Genomic DNA, 24,044 nt, shown 5'->3' on the forward strand with positions numbered 1-24,044 from the left:
CAACCAGTCCTGAGAGGCACCTGGGAGCTCTCATGCGCAGCTCATCCTTTTAATGGGTTTGCAGATGATGGGGCAAGGGAGAAGGGTCAAGGACTTGAGGATCTGGTCCCTAGAAACCCAGCAACAGCCCAGCAGCAAGGCTGAGCAGATGATTTCATGGTCATCTGCTGCCATCTAGTGCCATCTGGACACCCAAAAGCTTTCCCTGCGTTCATTGATTTCACAGAACGATAGAATCCCAGCCTGGTTTGGGTTGGAAGAGAGCTTAAAGCTGATCCAGCTCCAACCCCTGCCACGGGCAGGGACCCCTTCCACTAGAGCAGCTTGCTCCAAGCCCCTGTGTCCAACCTGGCCTTGAACACTGCCAGGGATGGGGCAGCCACAGCTTCTCTGGGCACCCTGTGCCAGCGCCTCAGCACCCTCACAGGGAAGAGCTTCTGCCTAAGAGCTCATCTCAGTCTCCCCTCTGGCAGGTTCAAGCCATTCCCCTTGGCCTGTCCCTACATCCCTTGTCCCAAGCCCCTCTCCAGCTTTCCTGCAGCCCCTTCAGGCACTGGAGCTGCTCTCAGGTCTCCCCTTGAGGAGCCTTCTCTTCTCCAGGCTGCCCCAGCCCAGCTCTCTCAGCCTGGCTCCAGAGCAGAGCTGCTCCAGCCCTCGGAGCATCACAAGTACTGCGCATCCCATGGACCCCACACACATATCTGTGGATGCATCAAGGTGGACATCATCCCCCTGCACTCCCTGTGACCACCTCAGGTTAGACAACGCCAGCAAACAGACCATCGCGCTTCACCCCTAAATTCCAACCTCTGCTCCAAGCAGGGAGCCAGCTTGCAGCTCAAGGGCAGAGGAGGGAGGGCTCCTCTCAGCACTGCTGCTCTGCCTGGGGAAAAGGGATGTGATGGCTCCTTCTGCACCACAGCAAAGCCAATCTGCCTCAAGAAAAACCCACTGGTACACATAAGGTCATCTCCCAGGCAGGGAAATGGGCTTTGAGAAGGGCAAAACTGCCTCTGAGTGCTCATTGTGCTGCTGAGCAGAGCCCTAGAATAGAAGCAAAGAATCAACTCAGTTGGAGAAGACCTTTAAGATCAAGCCCAACCTTTACCCCAGCACTGCCAAGGCCACCACTAAGCCATGGCACTGAGGGCCTCATCTATGTGGCTTTTGAACACTTCCAGGGGCAGTGATTAAGCCAGTACATCTTTGCAGGACCCCTGAGATCAGAAATTGGGGTTCTATCAATTCCTTTCTAGCCTGGATAGCTCAAATTTAGCCCCAAATGTGCATGTCCTTGCTCTGCTCTCTTGGACAGCTGTCAAGAGCGGACCCCCATAGGCAACGGGAGGAGATGAAAGGGAGTGTGATGGCCAGGTAGGTGACAGCAATGGGCACAAATCCAAGCCCAGAGACATTGCATCAGCTTCATGTGGTCGTTCAATTGCTGGTGTCACATTAAGGTGGGGTTTTGACTGCTGTGCTGTCATCCCTCACTCTGTCATTGGGTTAAATGGCCCAAATCATGGGGAAAAGTTTCTTCCAACCACTTCATCATCAGTGACTTCTCCAAACCCTCTCCAAGTCTTTAACCCTCTGCTAACACCTATACTGGACTGTAAAAGGGAGGGCATTCACAGGCAAGGAGCAAGGCTTCCCTTCTCCAGGAGCTCCGTAGGCTCTTCCTCAAGCCTGACCTCGTCAGAATTCCTTGGGAGATCACTAAAAGGTTTGGGACCTTGGGAAGGTTTAGGAACCAGCTCATTTATACCCTCCCCTGGAGGTCATCTGAGGAGGTCCCTTTCAACCTAAATGACTGAGTCTGTAACTTGTTATGGGAGCAGATGCTGGACCCTAGATCCAGCCTGGCTATCCACCAGCCTCCAAGATATGGAGGTACCAGAGATGCTTCAAGGAAGACTCATGTGCACAACTGAACACTTTGAAACAAAGCCTGACCATAAGAGGAAGGACAGATTGGGTTTAGGTGGCCATAACCACATCCTGCAATCAGCAGCCCATTGTTTAACACTGGGCATCATGAAACACCAGACCAGTTTCCTGAGGGTCGTCCCTGAGCCTGCACCATGAACAGCCTTTACACTGGTTGGACGCATCTCAGGTCAGAAGGGATGCACCCCAGAGTAGCTGACACATCACACACAGCTGGACCAAAGATCAAATGTTTAAGGGCTAATGGAAGCTGTTCCAGGGATCTGTGTGCACCAGTGGGGTTGGATACCCAAAGACCTTGGTGTCTAAAGGCTGGGGGAAGTTCTGAGCAAGAAAAGAGACAGAGGAGCCAGGGGACTGTACAAAGCCTTTGTTCTCATTTCAGCCCCTGACAGAGCCGCATGTCAAGTCATAGGAAAGTGGCACGGTACAATACTGTGCAGGTCAACAGCACCTTTCGTCTGAGGATTGTAAAAGCCCTTTCAAGACATGAGTTTGTTAAACCTCACAACACCCCTGTGAGGTAGGTATCACCTCCCCCATTACAGACAAGGGGGGAAACTGAGGCACAGAGAAATGCAACGGCTTGGCCAAGGCCTTTTGGCAAGCCAATGGCACGGGCACGAGGTCTCCCTGCTCTTGTTCCTGGCTTGTGGCTCCTTCCCCCTTTGGAGAGCAGAGTGTGAGCAGCTCACAGAGCCACTGCTTGGCTTGCCCCATGGGCAGGGAGTATGCAATGTTTATGGGGGGCTCCTGAGCCCCTTGAAAGCACCCTGGTAACCAGCCACCCCCAGTGCTTTGGACCTTGAACCCCTTCTCATACAGCTTCTCCATGTAGGTATGACCCCAGCATTGTCACTGTTGTTTCTTGTGCAAGCAGGTAGGAGGCCAGGAGGAGCCCGAGAACGTGGATCCTTCATGGGAATGTCCCAGCACATTGTATGGCACAGTCCAAACTGGAAATCACTTTGCTCTGATGGCTAATGTCTCCCTGGAGACAATGCCCAGCACTGAACTCTGGTGGCATGGGTGATGGTGGGGTCTCAGCAGGCCTGGAGGAGAAGGAGGAGGTAGCTAGAAGGATATGACAAGGCTTTTGCTGCCACAGTTGTCAGTGTTGGATGTTCACCGCATCCCAGCCCATGTGCAATGTCAAGAAGTAACTAAAGCTGGGGGGTAAATTGGCCAGAGCTGTGGTGGGGTTTCCATCATGGTATAACCCCACCCCAAGCCTTGAGTTACATCATGGTACCAATTTCCCCTCTCCTCCCCCCACCAAAACTACAGTTTTTTGTGCTGAATACATATTCTGTCTTATAAAAATAGTCCTCTGGTATCAAAAGACAAATAAAACAAGAGAGGAATAGAAGACCCCTGTCGCCAGCAGCAGTGCAAATCAGGAGAGCCAGCTCAGGAAGGATGCGCTTAAGGTGTCCTTGGTTTGTCACTTCTTCAAGGGGAAGGAGGTTGATTGGACTTTGATGGCTGGGACTGGCCTGGAGTGAGGAGAAGAGAAAGGAGATGACTCATTCGAGTGCAGAGAACAAGCACCCATCACCTCCACCACAAGCATCCTTCCACAGCTCAGGGGAGACAGAACATCTGCTGTCCCTGAGACCAGAGGGGACCTGGGACTGTCATGGTCACCCACATCCTCTCTCAAAGATACAACCCCAAATTATGTCGTTTTTAAGTGTTTTCCTTTGGCCTACCCTCAAAATCCCGATAGGACACAGAGTCCACCAAAGCACATGGTGACACCAGGCAGTAGCCTGCAGTGAGAACTGGGAGCTCATCAGCTGTAGGATTGGTATCCCCAAAGGGCTTACTGCTCTTGGCTTCCCAAGTTCAGGCAAGGTGGTCTCGAATCAGAACCATAGACTGGTTTGGGTTGGAAGAGACCTTAAAGCTCATCCAGTTCCAAGCCCTGCCATGGGCAGGGACACCTTCCACTAGAGCAGCTTGCTCCAAGCCCTGTCTAATCTGAACTTCTCCTTAAGTTTAAACCCATTCCCCCTTGCCCTATTGCTACAGCACTACCAAGAGACATCACCAAACCAACAACCTGATATGGACCTTACAGTCCATGGGAATTCATGAAGTCTCTCCCCTCATCCATCCAGGGAAGACAACAGTTCCCTGGCCCTCTCCTAGCATGTTGGCAATGTCAGGTAGCGAATACGGACCAGGACACGGGTATGCCCTGCTCTATGGCCCAAGTCTGGCTCTGCCAGTCAACACTTCCTGGCACGGGCACTATTTCTAGGGAGAACGGATAGGGACAGTCCAGTGGGCAGCAAGGACAAAACTACAGCCTTTGGGAAGGGGAGCTAAGTTTGGCTGCCAGGATGTGCCAAGCCTTTCCCTTCTGGGACCGCAGAACAGGCCTGTTTTATCTATGGGAAGAGCTGAGCTACAGGGATTGAGTTACACTGAGAAATGCCGGGGCATGTTCAGCCTCTGTGGTGGCAACTACAAAGACAACTGAACCTAAAATAGTATAGGAGGGTCAAAGCAGTCATTAAGGCTGTCTGGAGATGAGGGTCAGCTTCAGTTCAGCACGGTGCCTGCTCTCCATGGCTGGATATAGCCCACAAGCCTGGCTGACAGGAGGGGATGCAAGCACAACCCCTTGAGGCACCACGGACCATATCCAGAGGATTTAGCAGTACACAAGAGGCGAGCTGAAGGTTGTAGTGATGTTGTAAAGGATTTGGACTTAATCTCCCAGCTTCAAACTGGAAAATCCTTCGTTCCTTGGACCTCTTGTTGGGGTACCAAGCGGGGCTATGTCCTGCTCGTCTAGGAGCCTCTGGGAAGGTGGGTGCTTATTCCCCAGCATCCTGGCTCCCATTCCACTGCTTAACCAAAGGCCATCCCCCAACCAGCAGTCCCCATGGCCCTGCAGGGTGTGTGTGACTCACCTTTGAGGTGGCATCGGCCTGCAGGGAGGAAAGATGAAAGAGAGCATCAGTGCCCACCCCTTCACCCCAGTGCCCCCCAGCAGAACACCAACAGCTCCCTGCATGCTCTGGGATGAGATGCCACGTGCACCCCAAAGAACAGCGTCTCCCTTAACCCATCAGGGCATTACAAGACCAGAAGTCCCAACCTTGGTCATCGTTGGTCAACCATGGCCAAATACTGTGGGGTCCTGCCCAGTGGAAGCATGGATGCAGATACTGGGCACCTGCAGGTACCTTGCTTGGGTGGGCAGGCTCTTCTCCTGCACCACGCAGGAAGGAGAATGGGCACAGGACTGTTTATGCATATGGCATCCCCATCTAGACAAATGCTTTGGTGGTAGCTACTCCCCAAGTAGAATTTGGGACATCTCCTGATTTCTTTCCCACCTTTGCCCACAGATGCCCCACAGCAAAGATCTACTATGGCCTACAGGCCAGTTCCCCTGAATTTGGTGGGCTTTTTGCTCCTTTGTAGGCCCAGAGAGCAAACCCACACACCCCAGAGCACAGAACATCTCTCCTGCTCCTCAGCACCCTGTCCTGCACACACCAGCCTGGGGGGAAAGAGGAGAAACCCCATTCATAATGAAGACACCATAAGGGCCAGAGCAGAGCACACCACAGTGGTATTTGGGATGTCCCATTCAGACATGACCCACAATACACCCCATTGTGTCCACCTTCAGGGCAGCTCAACTGCTCCCTCAACTTACTTTAATGGCCTCGTGGGGCGGCTCACGGCGCTTGTACCCGACACCTTGAAGTTGGTAGGAGGGACCATGACCAGCAGGGTCTGTCCATGTGCAGGAGGCAGCTCTTTGGCCAGAAGAGGACTTCCAGGCAACGGCCGACGGGGTGGCTGATGCTTTGGGGTGACCTGGGATCACAAAGTGCATGCGGAGAGACAACATCCTTAGAGGAGCATCCATACAGACCTCTGTGCCCCGCTGCAGAGCTGAGATGCTTCAAAGCACCTGATAACACCCAAACCACCTTAAAACGTTCTCCTTATCCAATGAGCTTCCTTCATTATCACAAGAGGTTTGTCTTCTAGGGATGACATGACAGCTCCTTAATAATACCCAACTCAAAAGAGCCACAGGCAGCCAAAACCCATGGAATTCCTATGAGTCCAGAAGGAAAGCACAGCCAAAGCTCACCAGTGGGGTCCTCACGGGGCTGCAGGGAAGAGGTCTCTTTGGAGGTGGCAGCTTAGCCTGGGACACAGCTGCTTTGGTGGGCACCATGGGTGATCTGCAGGCTGGAGGTGGTGGCCTGGCAGGTTTGGGGTCTCTTGGACGTGGAGGGATGGAGTGAGGAGCTGGGCGAAGAGGGTGGACGATGTTGACAGGCTGAGAGCTGGGTCTGGGGGGGAACGTGGCCCGTGTGACCTGCAGGGATGAGAAAAGCAGAAGCATGGAGAAAAACCTTAGGTGAGTTTTCGTGGGTGATGGAAAGCAGATGGACCCCAGAATCAGTGTATAGGGAGCAGCAGGAGGAGCATTGGGTATTTATTGCACTTCCTGGGATCACCACTTTTACCATGCCGCCCAAAAGCTGAACGTGCTTGCTCCTGATAGCCATATGAGAGCACACAGGGATGGGAAAGGTGTTGGTCTCAGAAGACCTGGAACAGGGTCAGCTCTACTGAATCCACTTCCACATACAGAATCATGGAATGGTTTGGGTTGGAAAGGACCTTATGGTCATCCAGATCCCATCCCCTGCCATGGACAGGGATGCCTCACACTAAACCATGTCTCCAAAGGCTCTGTCCAACCTGGCCTTGAACACTGCCAGGGATGGAGCATTCACAGCTTCCCTGGGCAACCCATTCCAGTGCCTCACCACACTCACAGTAAAGAACTTCTTCCTTCTATCCAATCTATACTTCCCTTGTTTCAGTTTGAACCCATCACCCCTTGTCCTGTCCCTACAGTCCCTAAGGAAAAGACATCTGCCCTGCTCTCAACCACTGTGGCCATGCTCAACAAACCTCAATTCTTCCCCAAATTCAGCCCCGGAATTACCCATCCGAGGCTCACCAGAGCTGACACAACCACAGCAGAAACATCTGCCTCCCGGAGACCCAACACGAGGTCATCACAGGGACAGCACAGCCCCTGTTAGGCTTTGCTGTGGTGATGGGCAACTTCCCAGTTGAGGCTTTTGGCAATCACCAGGGTCTTTCTGAACAGGCAGAGCCCAACAAACTCACCTTAAGGAGGGATGCATACAACTGACCAAGGGCTCACAGTGTAGACCCAATGCACAGCCATCAAGGAGCATCAGTTCCTTGCCCAGTTGCTAGAGGTAGAGGTGATCGCCCACAAGCATAAAGCGCCAGGGAGGGAAAGCAAACCTGGCAGGTGAGTTATTACTTACTTTACTAGTGTGGCTGGAGGTGGAAATGTTCCTCAAGGTGAAGGCAGCTTTGGGGTGGCCACTGGTTGACTTCCGCCCCATGGTTTTATTCCTGCTCGGGACCACAAACGTAAATCAGGATCACAGAATCAACTGAGTTGGAAAAGACCTTTAGGATCATCCAGTCCAACCGCTGCCCAGCACTGCCAAGGCCACCACTACCCCATGGCACTGAGGGATAAGCACTGGGTGAGCAGGGATGACAAATCTGTCTTGAGATGATGAGGGTGATGAAGGCTTTCTCAGACTATTGCAGGGGTTTTGAGGTATGTGTGTGTCTGTACCTGTACTGCGAGGGGAAACAAGCATAGAATGGTTTGGGTCAAAGGGAGCTTAACGCCCTTCCAGTTCCAGCACCCTGTCACAGGCAGGGACACCTTCCACTAGAGCAGGTTGTTTAAAAGACCAGGTTGCTCAAACGAGAGTATCTGAATTCAGTGCTTCTTTAGAGCCCTCCCTGTTCATGCAGTCTCCTAGGAGTCAATGGAGAGAAAGCTTCTTGGTACCAGGCCACCTTCATCGTCACTCTCTGGGGTCGTCCTGTCCAGGGGACCATCCCTGTCCTCTGCTCTGGGAAGAGCTGAGAGCCTCAGGTTTTCCCAGGAGAGAGCTCTTCATATCTCAAACCAGGTCCCACATCACCTTGAAACAGACCCTGGGCACCACCAGCTCTTCACACCCATTCCCACCAGGCTGGATGCCAACAGTGGCAAGAAAACCAGGTTTCTGTGTCTTACAGGGCCCTTGAGAGAGAAGGGATTTAGGAGGCATCACCCACCTGTACGTCTCCTGGCTCCTCCTCCTTATCTCCTTTATCCATTTATTCAGGAGCGAGTTCTCCCGCCGGTACCAGAAGTAGGTGATGATCATCAGGGCCGGGAGGAAGAGCAGGAAGATGAGCAGGAGGGTTGTTAGGATGGCTTCATGGTCTGGCAGGGAAAGCACAAAGATCAGTGTGGGGCTGGGAGAGCAAACAGCCTCTGGCTTCACTCCATGGAAACATTGGTCCCACCTGCCCGTCCTCAGCCACCCAAACTAGAGCCACCATTGCTGATCAACCACCAAAGAGGGAGCAGAACCATGCGGTGGCCTCTGATGGGTGGGCACAGGCTGTGAGTCTGAACGGACCCATTCCAGCACATTCGGAAGCAGAGCTGTCAGCAGCTGTATCTATCACGCTGTCTCCCCCTCTCATGGCATTGCTCCAGCCCCACCAGTGTCACAGGGCACGGGATGTGGATGTAACTCACTGTCGCGCTGCACAGGGCCACTGTCCACGCTGCCACCCAAGCCTGGTTTCTCACAGTAGGGGGGAGCCCAGCCAGCATCACAGTGACAGTTCTTGTTGCTGTTGCAGACCTGCAGAGAGAGAAGGAGGGTTGGAGACTACAGGGGAGGTGGGAATCATAGAATCCCAGACTGGTTTGTGTTGGAAGGGACCTTAAAGCTCATCCAGCTCCAACCTTCCCAAGATTTCATCTCAATCTCCCCCTTGGCCTGGCCCTACATCCCTTGTCCCAAGCCCCTCTCCAGCTTTCCTGCAGCCCCTTTAGGCACTGGAGCTGCTCTCAGGTCTCCCCTTCAGGAGCCTTCTCTTGTCCAGGCTGCCCCAGCCCAGCTCTCTCAGCCTGGCTCCAGAGCAGAGCTGCTCCAGCCCTCGCAGCATCTCCATGGCCTCCTCTGGCCTCGCTCCAACAGCTCCACGTCCCTCTTGTGCTGGGAATGATGATCTGCGTGATGGGGACGACAACAGACGGCCAACGGCAGCAGTCTAGGCTGAAGGAGCTTAACCCCTGCCAATATTCACTCCTTGAACAGCACCTGGATCGCGCCTGTGCTGCCCTCACATCTGTGACTGTGATGTACAGAGATTATTTTCTTGCTGGTACTTTCATCTCCCTGCTCTTTGCAGAAACCCTGAAGTCAGGTATCTCGTACATTCAGCTTTCACACTGCTGGACTACACAAGCTCTATGTCCTTAATACTTCACGTTAGCCTGGGGTTTGTTGAACATCTTCCCCTCAGAGTCTTTCCCGATAAACCACAGCCTTTCTGAAGCAGAGAATCCAACCCAAGAGCAGAATGGAAGGGTAAATTTGGGTGTTTTACATCTCACATTTCTCCACATAATCCAGCAGTGATCCTCCTACAGCAGTTTGTTGCCGTCTGAGTTGGCAAAGCCTTCCGCAGAGGTCAAACCTCTGCAGGCTTTCAGCTTTGGACAACAGCGGTTCTTCCTCTTCACTAAACCACTTCCCTCCTTCTTGCAGTCCCCGTTGTGTTTCTAACCCTTGCTTTGCTCTCAGAGGCAGCAGGCACCTGCTCTAAACACCCTGCAGTTCAAACCGGACCTCGATCCAAGTTTTGCAGATGGTCCTTACATCACAAACGATCTTCTTCCTCTAACGGGGACACGGGTGAGCAAAGATCTGAGCTCAGCCTCACCCGTAGCTGATGCATGAGACAACTATGACAAGCAGATGCCCACCGCATTGCAAGGCTCATCCCCGTGGGAGACACTTGGTTTTGCTTCAGAGTGTGTCTGATCCCAGGAGCCTGCTCAGGGACTCACTCACCCCGTGGCCGTTGCACCGGGAAACACACTTTTCCAGCTCAAAAAGGGAGGCATTTTGGCACCGGCGATCCTTGCAAACCTGAGGGACAGCCAAGAAACCGTGGTTAGAGGAAGGCCCAGGAGAGGGACAGGGATCTACAGCTGGGAATGCTCTGGAAGGATGCTGTCCATTGGAAAATGTAGGATCCCAGACTGGCTTGAGTTAGAAGGGACATTAAAGCTCACCCAGCTCCAACCCCTGCCATGGGCAGGGACCCCTTCCACTAGAGCAGCTTGCTCCAAGCCCCTGTGTCCAACCTGGCCTTGAACACTGCCAGGGATGGGGCAGCCACAGCTTCTCTGGGCACCCTGTGCCAGCGCCTCAGCACCCTCCCAGGGAAGAGCTTCTGCCTTACACCTAACCTGAACTTCCCCTGTTCCAGTTTGAACCCATCACCCCTTGTCCTATCGCTACAGTCTCTGATGAAGAGTCCCTCTCCAGCACCTAAAATGCAGGTTGGTTAAACCACACTGTGCCAAGTCAATGCATTTCACTCCAGGTTTCAGCACATCCCAGGAAACCTCTGCCATTCCCTCATTCAGGATGGCTCAGATGAGACCAGCCACCACCATTCCCTTGACAACCCCTCTGGCAGCTCCTGGAGATGGCATTTCCCGTCTGTCCCTAAAACACAGGCACCATCCAAGACAAAACGACACTGGATTTCAAACCCAGCCATCCTTTCTCATGAAAATGTTGACATTTTGGCTTTCCACCCCAAACTGGGGTGAAGATTTCACAATTAAAATGCCAAACAGCAAAGGGCACATCTCCATGGCCGATGCTGTCTGGCACGCATCCCTGCTACCATGCAGTCTACCAGCCCTTTCTCAGCTGAACAGAGCCTTTGTAAAGTACTTGGAGATGTAGGAGCTGGAAAAGAGACTAATGCTCAGTTAGCAGCATCTGTTTGGATCTCCCATCTTGATCCTTAACACTTCCCTAATGCACATTCCCTAAGACTTCTCCTGGGAAACAATTTATCCCCAGAAGGAACCCTCATCCATCAAGCCCTGGGGCATGCAATTCTTGTTGGGGTCACTCCACCATGCATGAAATCAGCAAAGAAGCATGGGGGCCAGAGGGGAGAATTTGATGGCCTACACACAAGCATCTAGTGATGTGTAGAGATGTCCTGGTTGAGATGTCACCAGGGAGATGTCTGCAAGCGTGGAGGAAACCACATCCCATGGACCAGCTGCAATGCAGAGAAGAGCCAACGTCCACATTGGAGCTGGGATAACAGCCAAGGGAATGTTATTCTGTAGGAGAGCCGAGCCTTAGGAAGAGGTACTCACCATCCCATCTCCACATTTAGTCCCCGTCATCACCAGCCCGGGGTCAGAGAGGTCTTCCTCGTCATCCTTTGCGGTGTACATGTAGGTACCACGGCACTTCACCTCCCGCCCATTGAAGCGGATGGTGGTGTCGATGGACACAGTGTTGGTCCCCTGAGGCTTCTTAGCTGAGCTCTGGCACTGGATCTTGCCACACATGGCATCCCTAGGAGCAGGACACAGCGAGGTGATGTGGGTACCACCCCCCTCACCCTCCCTGCCCCGTCTGCACCACTGCCTGCTGGCTCCTCTCCCTCTGACTTTATGTCCATGCTAGGTTGTGATGAGAGATGCCCAGTGGGTTCAGAAAGGACTTAGATAAACCATGGACAGCACAGGGAAATGCTGGAGGGAACAGTCAGGGGGATCCCCCTAACATCCCTGGTCAAACTGGGAATGCAGGAGAGCACGTGGTCCCTAAACAGCATCCTGCTGATGCTGGCTTTGATTTCCCTTCAGGCAGGGCTGGGAGGTGATGTGTGGTGGGACAACCTTCCTGCAGGGATGGAGCCCAGGAAGCACCTGGTGGCTTCCTCAGGTCCAAAATGGAGCTGATGCCAGGAGGCTGAGGTAGGAGCCTGCCAGTCCCTTCACAGAGTGCAGGAGGAGGAGACGATGGGGCACCCATGGGTGCCAGCGCTGCACCCACCTCTTGTCACATTTCACATAGCGCCCTTGGCTGTCTTTGCCGCAGTTGCCGTAGGTATTGCCAGCCATGTTCACATCCTGGAAGCAGGCATCTGGGGCTGGCCAGGCACCTGCAGGGGGAGGAAAGGTCCACGTGGAATGAGGAAGGAAAGCAGCCAGTGGGGAGAAATACCAGAACTGGGAGCAGCAGCTGGGTCCTTATGGAGAAAACATCATGGAAAAGCCTCCTGGAGAGCTGCTGCTGCGGGTGCCAGGTCAGGAACAGCACAGGAGGGATGAAATCATACACTCACAGAGTGGTTTGCATTGGGAGGGACCTCAAAGCTCATCCTACCACGGGCAGGGACCCCTTCCACTGGAGCAGGGTGCTCCAAGCCCCTGTGTCCAACCTGGCCTTGAGCACTGCCAGGTCATATGGAGCATATGAGCTATGGACTGTATGTGGAGTGGGGGCCGTATGCAGCTGTATGCGGTCTGCAGCCACATGATGTGTGTGTATATACATACCTATGAAGTGTGTAACAACCATACGAAGCATCCGGCCATGTGGGAGGTGTCTCTGCCCGCGGCAGGGGGTTGGAACTGGATGATCTTAAGGTCCTTTCCAACCCAAACCTATGATTCTGTGATTCTATGAACAGGTTATGAGCCCCATCCCCTCTGGGCCATATGCAGTATAAGGTCTGTAGGCAATGTGGGGGCCATATGCAGAATATGGGCTAACTAAAGCAAGGAGTCACAGTCTTTGTAGGGTACAAGCTGCCTGCAGTGCTGAAGCCATAGGTAGTCTCTGGGTTGCACCCAGGCTGGTTTGGGTTGGAAGGGACCTTAAATCCCACCCAGTTCCAGCCCCTGCCATGGGCTGGGACGCCTTCCCCTAGAGCAGGTTGTTTAAAAGACCAGGTTGCTCTTGCTCCAGAGAGGGATGCCAGGATGCAGAGCTGGGGCTGGTGGGACTCACCTGGTCCCCAGAGCTGGACACACTGCTGGTGGTGGGTCATGCACATGCCGTTGTTGCAGTAAGCCTCTCCATAGGCACAGGATGAGCCATCCAGCAGGTACACGTTGGCTGGGCAGTAGGGTGAGGCGCCAGTGCAGTATTCAGGGAGGTCACAGGATCCTGCTGCATCCCTGCAGATGGTCCCAGCCACCTTCAGCTGCCATGGGAGGAGAGAGAAACATCAGCACTGAATCATAGAACCATAGAACAGTTAGGGTTGGAAAGGACCTTAAGATCATCCAGTTCCAACCCCCCTGCCACGGGCAGGGACACCTCACACTAAACCATGGCACCCAAGGCACGTCCTGGAACCATAAACCATCTATAATGTCCTCTGTGGGACTATATGGGGTTGTCAAGATATAAGGCCAATTTCCTGGGCTGGACCCCAGCCACAAAGCAGCCAGCAGAGACTCTCCTGCAGAGCCCTCATTTGGCACCAGGGGGTTTGACCTTATGGACATGAAGCACATGAGTCCCAAGGGAATGATGGGGGCTGCATCTCCCTGCTCATCCCATGGGTGGGCCTGGTGGGGACACGGCGCAGGTCTTACCTTGCAGCTCTGGCAGCAGTCACCATGGGCACACTGGGCCCCCTCCTTCAGTGTGCAGTTGTGAGCGTTGCAGCATGGGTTAGTGCACTCCTGTGTGGGGAGGAGGAGAAGACATCACCACGGTCGGTGGTTCCACCCCATTGCTGCCCTCAATCCATCCTCCACCCACCACAGCATTGCCCCTCATTTGGGGAAAGCCAGGAGCAGTTAAATGGGTTTACGAAGGGGACACTGGGAAGAGCCCTTGGGATGGACCAGCAAACCCCTTTCCCTTGGAAACACATGGTCCATGTCCTGCTACCTTGAGCTGAGCTGCAGAAGCCTGTGCAGGAGAGCCATGCGAACCCAGCACCGTACCTCCACCTCCCCGCAGTCACAGTCTTCTCCTTCCTCCAGAAAGCCATTGCCACATTTCCGTCCCACCACCAGGTCCTTGGTGTCGGGCAGGTTGAAGAGACACATCCCACCTCCCTTCTGGAAGTAGCTCTCCAGCTGCCTCTTGCTGCAGGAGCTGAAGACGCGAGGGAAGGGGTGTCTGCAAGGGGATGGATGGGGGCACCAGGGCCGGGAGAAGGTGGAAAACCACAGTCAGAGCTGGGAAATAAGGACGTGGGCAAACTGGCACAAACCCTGCCAAGAGCAGAACCCACCAAGGTACATCGAGACCATGAACATCTCCCACCCAACTCACCCAGCTGAGCACCAGAACAACAACCAGAGGACACCGCTGAACCCTTTAGAAAGGGATGGACAATCAGAGCTGCTCTACAGCAACCCCAGAGCATCAGCCCTTCACAGCAAGAAATCTCTTGGAGATCGGAGCCCCCACGGCCTGCACCTCAAAGCCCAGGAGCACCCATGCTTACAGGCTCTTGCTGGTGGAGGTAACACCCTTGTGCATTGGTCCCCTGCATGGGGGACACCACAGACCCCCCCATCCTAACCACAGGGCGCATCTGCAGCGATGAACTGCTGAGGATGTCTGCTAAACATGTGCCTGTCATCACTGATGGGAAATACCCATTTGGGGCTATTTAAATACCTCTGAGGATGAGATGGACCAAAGCAGTTCAAAAAAAATCAAAGAAATACGGAAAAGGAACATAAAGCCTCAAATTCCCAAGGCTTGAACTAAAATCAGAGCCTACAACATGTGAGGCCTTTCCCATATGGAGCTGAAGAGGAACAGTGATTTTCTGGAGCTCGGAGCATGCTCCTTCTGTGACTTTACACAAGTTTGTGGCTTTCTTTGTGTGCTGTACCAAGAGGAAGCAGAGAGCAAGGGCTGGGCACCTGCTTCAGAGCTGGTTTCATTTCCTCCTGTCACTGAAAACAAGAGGTTCATTTCATATGGGACATCTCACTTCTGAGATGACACAAAGGGCTTTTTCTAAAGCCGTATTTGAAGTCTAGGGGAACTCTCTTAAGCTCTAAAGTCCAAGCACGTTATGGGTGGGTGAGCAAAACACACCCGAGGAGCTGGTACTTGAACGTGCAAACAGGGACAGGTTGGAGACAAAAATGTGTTTCCTGCCCTTGTGGGGAAAAACCGACTTATTTCAGCAGAAATAAGGAGGAAGAAATGACTCAGGGAGGATGTCAGCTCAGAAAGCTTTGGCTGGGGGGTGAGGAGGGGCACGGCTCAGCTGCTGCATCTGCTGCTGCTTTGCACCGCTGCATCTGCATCCAGCGCCGGTGGGTGGGGGGAGTCATTAATAAGGATATATAATAGACAATATATCTTGTATCACATATCATATATATAGTGTCTAATATATAATGTATGATATATAATGTATAATATGTAGTGCATAATGTATGATATATATGATATATAATATATATAATACTGTGACTATATTTTTATATTTATAAGTATATATAACTATATAATAGTTATATATATGTATTATATATTATATATAATATATATAATATATAACTATATAATATATATAGTTATCTATTATATATAACTTATATAACTTATCTATAAACTTAAATATAAAATATAAATATATATAACTATTTAATATATAGTATCTATATTATATATTATGTAATATAGAAATATAAATGTCTATAACATATAAATTATATAATGTCTACTATATAATATATAGCATATAATGTATGATATATATGATACACAATATATATAATACTGTGACTATATTTTTATATCTATAACTACATATAACTATATAATATATATAGCTACTATAATACATTTAGGATCATTAGACAAGTGCACAACTGCATCGTCCTGAAAAGGCAGTGCTTTTCCCCAGCACAACCCACCCATGCAGAGACTAACCCCCATGCGACAGTGCCGTGGTGTGACAGCCCTGAGGGCCAGGAGGAAACAACCAGAGGACACCCTGAAACCATAATGGGGGGGGGGTTGACTGTTATTTGTTAATGGGAAGAGCTGGTGGGTTCAAATAAAGGGGAATAAATCACTGCTTTTTCTGTGGGAAAAATCTGGGATGAGTGCTGTCAGGAGCTGGAAAATCCAGCAGGAGAAGGACTTTGGAAGGGAAAGTGGCACCAACCACTTGAATTTCATACAATTTGGGATGGATCAGAGATGAACCTGATGGCTCCCTACAAGTGCCTGACAGGAGGATGGAGCCAGGAGGGGCTGGGCTCTGCTCCCAAGGAACAAGGGATGGGACAAGAGGAACCGGCCTCAAGCTGCCCCAGGGCAGGTTTAGATGGAGCTGAGGAACAATTCCTGCCCCAGAGGGTGCTCAGGCATTGGAACAGGCTGCCCAGGGCAGGGCTGCAGGCACCGTCCCTGCAAGTGTTCACACAGTGTGGAGCAGAGGCCTCAGTGCCATGGGTTAGTGGTGGCCTTGGCAGTGCTGGGAATGGTTGGACTGGGTGAGCTTAAAGGGCTTTTCCATCGTGGTTGATTCCATGATTCCGTGATCCCATCCCCACTTACCCGGTGGCCGCTGCCATGACGCAGCCGCCTTGCTCCGGGGTGGCCTCCACGCAGCAGCCGGAGCTGTCGTGGCTCATGCCGAAGTTGTGGCCGATTTCGTGGGCCATGGTGGCAGCCGCCCCGATGGGCTGCTCCGAGTGGTCCTGCACAGCGATGGAGAGGGGTCATCCCGCAGCAGGGAATGCGCTTGGGGTGATGGAGGGACCGCAGCATCCCTGGGATGGCAGCTGGATCCCATGGGAGGGACAGACAGGGGGACGGAGGAGGATTCATGGCAGAAGTGGGGCTTGGTCTCCTGAAAGTCCTGCAGGGGACTGTTGGGAAGTTCTTTGGCTGCAGCCAGCTACAGAGAACCTGGGGCCTTGGAAGGTGCATCCCAAAAACCAGATACCTCATTGCTCTACATCACCACTCTGCCCCGGGACCACAGGTCACCAGGGCCACCATCACCCCATCGGGAGGAGCATAAGAGGTATCTGGGGCAGAGATGACCCTACAAAACCATGGAGTACAAGCAGGGCTATTCAATATGTGGGGCAAAAGCAATATAGAAGATCCCAATGCTGCTGCTAGCTGCAAGCTGAGGGTGTACATGGGGCAAGAGACCTTTAAACCATCCCTTTCTCGCTTGGCCAACGTCTGAGAGGGGTAAGGAGCTACCAACATCATTGCTTGCTCTCAGGCTATATCCGAGGACCAACCTCCAATCCCGGTCCTCCAAGTGAAGAACTCCAGTAAGATGGAATGACAATGTGATCCCCCAGCCTGGGAGAAGCAGAGAAGACCCCCCTGCCCCTCTTACCATGCTGACACCTCCAGAGTTATCCATGCTGCACATCCCCTCCAGCGGGGCCATGCCGATGGTTGTCCCCCTGAACGTCTTCCCTCTGCATAGAAAGAACCAAGGGGCCATTAGCACCCCAGGGGTGGTCAGGAGACCCTGGTCCAAGCTAGGAGCCCTCATCCCGACGTCCCCAGGTCCATAGGGATGCTCACGTCAGCAGCTGGGCATTGTCGTGCTTCTTGCGTGCCCTCAGCGACTTCTTCCACTGCAGGAAGGACCAGAGCGTGGCGTTGGCATCGCTGGTCACAGTGCACTGGTCCCGCTCTGTCCACACCTCCAGCCCGATCAGGGCCACCTTGATGTTCAGTGACCTGTAAAACTGCAGGGAGGGGACAGGGATGGAGGAGATGGGGAATGGCTGCGGGGTCTCCATGATTAAAACAGGCTGACAATATTGGGGCTGTTCAGCCTGGAGAAGAGGAGCTGCATGGAGACCTCAGAGCAGCTTCCAGTATCTGAAGGGGGCTACAAGGGTGCTGGGGAGGGACTCTTCATTAGGGACTGGAGTGATAGGACAAGGGGTGATGGGTTTGAACTGAAACAGGGGACGATTTAGGTTAGATATAAGGACTAAGTTCTTCCCTGTGAGGGTGCTGAGGCACTGGAATGGGTTGCCCAGAGAAGTGGTGAATGCTCCATCCCTGGCCCATTCCAGGCCAGGCTGGACAGACCTTTGGGGGACATGGTCTAGTGTGAGGTGTCCCTGCCCGTGGCAGGGGGTTGGAACTGCATGATCTTAAGGTCCTTTCCAACCCAAACCAATCTGTGATTCTATGACTATTTCCCTCCAGTTGGGTGACTTGGGGAGATGCTTGTCCCAATTCCACCTCCAAATCACGGTGGCACGATGCCATCCATCAGCTGACAACACCTACGTGTGCCCCTCCTTGTGTCAAGGATGCCAGCATCGATCCCCATCACCACAGCAAGGCGCCCTGCCCACATCTGCCATCTAAGCTCCTAGCCCCAGTGACATGGGGACAGTCCCTGAGGCCCACCACCAGGCTGGTGCGTTCACATGCACTGGGAATGATGGAGCTGGTCCCAAGGGAGCAGCAGGTCCTGCTCACTAACCGTTACCTTGTCCACGTAGTTTGCGATCTCCACGATGCGCTGCTTGGTGTGGCCCAGGTTGAGGTGCTGGTTCCTGTACTGCAGAGAGATGGGGATGGGGAAGGGTCACCAGAGGAAGAGCAGGGAGGGAGGCGGAGGGGGAACTGCCATGGAATCATGTTTTTGCTCCCTACGCCACTCACCAGTGTGTGATCAGCAACGATGAAGAGCTCCATGTACTTCATGGTCCTCCAGGCATCTCTCTTGGCCTGCAAGACAGACAGTGATGCTCAGAGGAATGAAGGAGCAGGAAGTTCATGGCTCTGGGCATCTCAGGCTTCCCAGTCCCTGCAAAGCTGCTCAGGAAGGAGAGCTGAGAGGGGAAACCGAGGCACAAGGACACAAGGAAAAGCTGAGTGGCTACAGTACAACTCCCAGTATCACCTCACATCACGTCCCACACCATAGGACACAGCACTGGTACCCAACCCATAAACCCTCCCTCTGCGGTCTCCTGCCCAAACTCACACAGGTCCCATCTGCCCAGATGCCAGGGTGATGGGCACCCCACCACAGGCATTTATAAGAGTGCAGACAGCCCCATTCCCATCCCTCCCATGAGCAAAGGACTCCAGAATGGATTTACCCGGCGAGGCACAGGCTGGAAGAGCTGAGCAATGTCAGCAATGGTTTTCCCGAGGTCATCACCGTGGCCACAGGTCCCACCTTGGATGGGCAAGTGCTCTGCTCGGTGGATGACGTGGTGGCCTGGCCTGGGGGTCCCCAGGGGTTTCAGGTAGTAGCTGGTGTTGCTGCTCAGCACTATGAGGCCCCTGCAATGGAGAACAGCCCTTGAGGACTCCTGTGGTGCTTTCAGTCTGGTTCACCAGCCCCTGCTGAGGACCCGGGAACTCATTGCAGCTTGGCCCATATATGGAGTAGGGGCAGAGAGAAGAGATGGGTGTCTCTTGGACACCTCAAGGATGGGAGAAAAGGAGCAATGGAAAAACCAGCCCCATGAAGCATCCAGAGCTGTGTTTGTAGGACTATTGGTGCTCCTCGGGGGTACTCAAGGGGGTCCCTGCAGAATGGAAGGGACAGCCGGATCCATCCCCCCCCAATAGCTCCACAAGCCCCCCACATCCATGTTTCCATACCGTATTCCTGAGCAGGTACTGAGGACAACCCAGGAGCCGCTGTAGCCCCGGACGTGCCCATGGTAGTAGCAGTGGTCCTGGAGAGATCATGGAGTGGTTGGGTTGGAAGGGACCTTAAAGCTCATGAGTTCCAAAGCCCCTCTCCAGCTTTCCTGCAGCCCCTTCAGGCACTGGAGCTGCTCTCAGGTCTCCCCTTCAGGAGCCTTCTCTTGTCCAGGCTGCCCCAGCCCAGCTCTCTCAGCCTGGCTCCAGAGCAGAGCTGCTCCAGCCCTCGCAGCATCTCCATGGCCTCCTCTGCCCTCGCCCCAACAGCTCCACGTCCCTCTTATGATGGAGACCTCCTTTAGAAACCACCACACGGGGCTGGGCAATAACTAACCCATGTGCCCATCCCATTTCTCCTTTCCATGCAAGCCGTGTCCCTCTGCACCGCGGAACAGGAGGGATGGAGCCGGGAAGCCGCCGGCTCCATGGGTTCAGCCCAGGACACAGACACCCGTGCCTGGGTGACAGATGAGCAGTGGGGAACGTCGGGAAGAGCCGGCGCTGCCTGTGTTTATTTGCCCTGTACCACAGCCAAGAGCTACAGGAGCCACGTGCTGCTGTGCTCCTCCTGCACCAGCGATGCTGCCAGTCACAACACCCCTCCCCGGCCCAGTGGGGCTCCGGCTCCATCACAAGGGACCCCAAAACAGGAGGTGAGCTTTGCTCATGCCCCCAGCACCCACCGTGTGATTTGGGGACACTGTCACGGGCTGCCCATCCCTGGTGTAGTGAGTCTCGGTGTAGCCTGGAGCCAACAGCCTATGGAGAGAAGAGAAGGGTTAGGACCCTTGAGGTTGTCTGGGTGTCCCAGCATAGGAACACATCGAGTCCCTATGCCTGAACCCAAGCAACCATCAGTGGTGCTGAGCCATCCAAATGGCTTCCCTTCACAGACCCCATTGCAGAGCTAACAGCACATCAGCCATCACCGTTGAGTCAGGGCTGGTTCCCAACCAGTGGTTGCCCATGGCCAGTGGGGACATGAATCACAGTCCAATGCCCCCCTTTGTATCTCAAAGGGGCTGCCCACTGGTTTGGGGTCCTGCAGCTCTGGGACGGGGACCTGCATTGGGATCCAGCTGCCCACCCATCCCCTATCAGAGGGCTTAGGAGTGTTCAAAGCCCATGCAGATGAGGCCCTCGGTGCCATGGGTTAGTGATGGACTTCACAGTATCACAGTATCACAGTATGTTAGAGATTGGAAGGGACCTCGAAAGATCATCTAGTCCAATCCCCCTGCCGGAGCAGGAACACCTAGATAATGTTACACAGGAATGCGTCCAGGCGGGTTTTGAATGTCTCCAGGGAAGGAGACTCCACAACCTCCCTGGGCAGCCTGTTCCAGTGTTCCGTCACCCTCACTGAGAAGAAGTTTCTTCTCAAGTTTAAGTGGAACCTCTTGTGTTCCAGTTTGTACCCATTACCCCTTGTCCTATCATTGTTTGCCACTGAGTAGAGCCTGGCTCCGTCCTCGTGACACTCCCCCTTTATATATTTATAGACACTGATAAGGTCACCCCTCAGTCTCCTCTTCTCCAAACTATAGAGACCCAGCTCCCTCAGTCTTTCCTCATAAGGGAGATGCTCCACTCCCTTAATCATCTTAGTTGCCCTGCGCTGGACTCTCTCCAGCAGCTCCCTGTCCTTCTTGAACTGAGGGGCCCAGAACTGGACACAATACTCCAGATGCGGTCTCACCAGGGCAGAGTAGAGGGGAAGGAGGACCTCTCTCGACCTACTAACCACCCCCCTTCTAATACACCCCAGGATGCCATTGGCCTTCTTAGCCACAAGGGCACAGTGTTGGCTCATGGTCATCCTGTCGTCCACTAGGACCCCCAGGTCCCTCTCCCCTACACTGCTCTCTAACAGGTCATTCCCCAACCTATACTGGAACCTGGGGTTGTTCCTGCCCAGATGCAGGACTCTGCACTTTCCCTTGTTATATTTCATCAAGTTACTCCCTGCCCAACTCTCCAGCCTGTCCAGGTCTCGCTGGATGGCAGCACAGCCTTCTGGCGTGTCAGCCACTCCTCCCAGCTTAGTGTCATCAGCAAACTTGCTGATAGTACACTCAATTCCCTCATCTAAATCATTGATGAATATATTAAATAATACCGGTCCCAGTACTGACCCTTGAGGCACTCCACTAGTTACAGGCCTCCAACTAGACTCAGCCCCATAGACTACAACTCTCTGGCTTCTCTCCTTCAGCCAGTTCGCAGTCCACCTCACTACCTGATCATCCAGTCCACACTTCCTCATTTTAGCCGTGAGGATGCTGTGGGAGACTGTGTCAAATGCTTTGCTGAAGTCAAGGTAGACCACATCCACCGCTCTGCCATCATCCATCCACCGTGTTATTTCCTCATAAAAGGCTAAGAGATTGGTCAAACATGATTTCCCCCTGGTGAAGCCATGTTGACTGCCCCTCATAACCTTCTTATCCTTGATATGCCTTAAGATGGTACCAAGGATAAGGTGTTCCATCACTTTCCCAGGGATGGAGGTGAGGCTGACCGGCCTATAGTTACCCGGGTCCTCCTTCTTGCCCTTTTTGAAGACTGGAGTGACATTTGCTTTCCTCCAGTCCTCAGGCACCTCTCCCGTTTCCCAAGACTTGGTAAAGATGATGGAGAGTGGTCTAGCAATGACTTCCGCCAGTTCCCTCAGCACCCGCGGGTGCATCCCATCTGGACCCATGGATTTATGGATGTCCAGATTGCTCAACTGGTCTCTAACCCATTCCTCATCGACTAAGGCAAACCGCTCCGTCGACCTGACTTCATCTAAGGTCTCAGGGGTACAGGGCTCTTCAGGACTGCCCGCAGCAGAGTAGACAGAGACAAAGAAGGCATTCAGTAACTCTGCCATCTCTTTATCTTCTGTCACCAGGGCACCCATCCCGTTCATCAGTGGGCCTACATTGCCTCTGGTGTTAGTTTTGTCTGCCATGTATTTAAAAAAGCTCTTTTTGCTGTCCTTGACCCTTCTTGCCAGGTTTAATTCTAAGGATGCCTTAGTCCTCCTAGCTGCCTTCCTACATCCTCTAGCAGCAGCCTTATATTCCTCCCAAGTGGCCAGCCCCTCCTTCCATGACCTGTAAACTCTCCTCTTCCACTTGAGCATACCCAGCAATTCCCTATTTAGCCACGCAGGTCTCTTGGCCCTCTTCCTTGACTTCCTACGTGTCGGGATGCTCCGATCTTGAGCACGGAAAAAGTAGTCCTTGAATGTCAACCAACTATCTTGGGCCCCTTTACCTTCAAGCAGCCCTGCCCATGGGATTTCCCCTAGCAATTGCTTGAAAAGGCCAAAGTTTGCCCTGCTAAAGTCCAGGGTTGCAATTCTACTTGGTATTCTACTAGTCCTGCCACACAAGATCCTGAACTCCACCATCTCGTGGTCGCTGCAACCAAGGCAGCCCTCAACCCTTACTGCTTCAACCAGATCCTCCTTGTTAGTGAGGATGAGATCCAGCAGCGCTCCTCTCCTGGTCGGCTCATCCACCATTTGCAGGAGGAAGTTATCATCCACACACTGGAGGAACCTCCTGGACTGCGGCTGGGTTGCCGAGTGGTCCCTCCAGCAAACATCAGGGAAGTTAAAATCCCCCACGACGACCACGGCCTGTGACTGTGAGGCCGCTCTCAGCTGCCTGTAGAAGGCCTCGTCAACTTCCTCACCCTGATCCGGTGGTCTGTAACAGACACCCACAACAGTATCCCCCCTGCCAGCCTGCCCCTTAATTCTCACCCACAGACTCTCAACTCGCTCATCATCTGTCCCTGGACAGAACTCGGTGCACTGTAGTTCCTCCCGCACATAAAGAGCAACCCCACCACCCCGCCTGGCTGGCCTGTCTTTCCTGAAAAGGACATAGCCTTCCATGACTATATTCCAGTCATGTGAGCTGTCCCACCACGTCTCTGTAATTGCCACCAGATCATAATCTCCTGACTTAACACAGGTTTCCAACTCCTCCTGCTTATTTCCCATGCTGCGCGCATTGGTGTACAGGCATTTCAGGGAGCGAGCTGAGCACACCGATTTCACCCTAGGATTGTAGGAGGCCTCCCAGTCTTCATTAATTCTGGAGCGCTGCCCCACTGGGGCAAGCCCAGCTACAACCCCATCCCCCTTCGAATCTAGTTTAAAGCTCTCCAAATGAGCCCTGCTAATTCGTGCCCCAGCATCCTTTTCCCTCTGTGAGACAAACCTTTCTCACTTGTCATTGTCCAGACTGGTGCCCTATAAAACCAGCCGTTATCAAAGAATCCAAAGCCCTGCCTGTAGCACCAGTCTCGAAGCCAATTGTTCATGAACTGAATCTTCCCATTCCTTCCCACATCATCAGTGGAAGATGGAAGGAGTGAGGAGAAGATCACTTGAGCCCCAGACTCTTTCACCATCCGCCCCAAGGCCCTGTAGTCTTTCTTCATCCCCCTCAGATTGCGGGAAGCAGCTTCCTCCCCACCTGTCTGGAAGACCAGCAGCGG

The 24,044-nt window shown here is 53.2% G+C and overlaps 1 protein-coding gene across 1 annotated transcript in view; it reads right to left on the bottom strand.

Moving 5' to 3' along the window:
* Positions 1-2,305: 2,305 nt before the first annotated feature.
* The window catches only part of ADAM33 (ADAM metallopeptidase domain 33), a 34,227-nt gene continuing 12,488 nt past the window's right edge, over positions 2,306-24,044 (bottom strand). Inside the window, exons 4-24 of the mRNA XM_061441001.1 lie at positions 20,228-20,303; positions 19,500-19,576; positions 18,989-19,175; positions 18,546-18,611; positions 18,370-18,441; positions 17,442-17,608; positions 17,248-17,332; positions 16,446-16,588; positions 13,853-14,030; positions 13,496-13,585; positions 12,903-13,098; positions 11,943-12,051; positions 11,255-11,459; positions 9,918-9,995; positions 8,591-8,699; positions 8,119-8,269; positions 7,302-7,392; positions 6,077-6,307; positions 5,630-5,793; positions 4,875-4,892; positions 2,306-3,446 (exon numbers count right to left, since the gene is read on the bottom strand). Coding sequence (XP_061296985.1) covers positions 3,395-3,446; positions 4,875-4,892; positions 5,630-5,793; positions 6,077-6,307; positions 7,302-7,392; positions 8,119-8,269; positions 8,591-8,699; positions 9,918-9,995; positions 11,255-11,459; positions 11,943-12,051; positions 12,903-13,098; positions 13,496-13,585; positions 13,853-14,030; positions 16,446-16,588; positions 17,248-17,332; positions 17,442-17,608; positions 18,370-18,441; positions 18,546-18,611; positions 18,989-19,175; positions 19,500-19,576; positions 20,228-20,303 — 2,545 coding nt within the window. The 3' untranslated portion in view covers positions 2,306-3,394. The remainder of the gene's footprint in view (positions 3,447-4,874; positions 4,893-5,629; positions 5,794-6,076; positions 6,308-7,301; positions 7,393-8,118; positions 8,270-8,590; positions 8,700-9,917; positions 9,996-11,254; positions 11,460-11,942; positions 12,052-12,902; positions 13,099-13,495; positions 13,586-13,852; positions 14,031-16,445; positions 16,589-17,247; positions 17,333-17,441; positions 17,609-18,369; positions 18,442-18,545; positions 18,612-18,988; positions 19,176-19,499; positions 19,577-20,227; positions 20,304-24,044) is intronic.

This window comes from Pezoporus flaviventris, unplaced genomic scaffold, assembly GCF_033815535.1.
Source record: "Pezoporus flaviventris isolate CSIRO_AGI_PZ_B2104156 unplaced genomic scaffold, CSIRO_AGI_Pfla_v1 ptg000188l, whole genome shotgun sequence".
Taxonomy (NCBI): domain Eukaryota; kingdom Metazoa; phylum Chordata; class Aves; order Psittaciformes; family Psittacidae; genus Pezoporus; species Pezoporus flaviventris.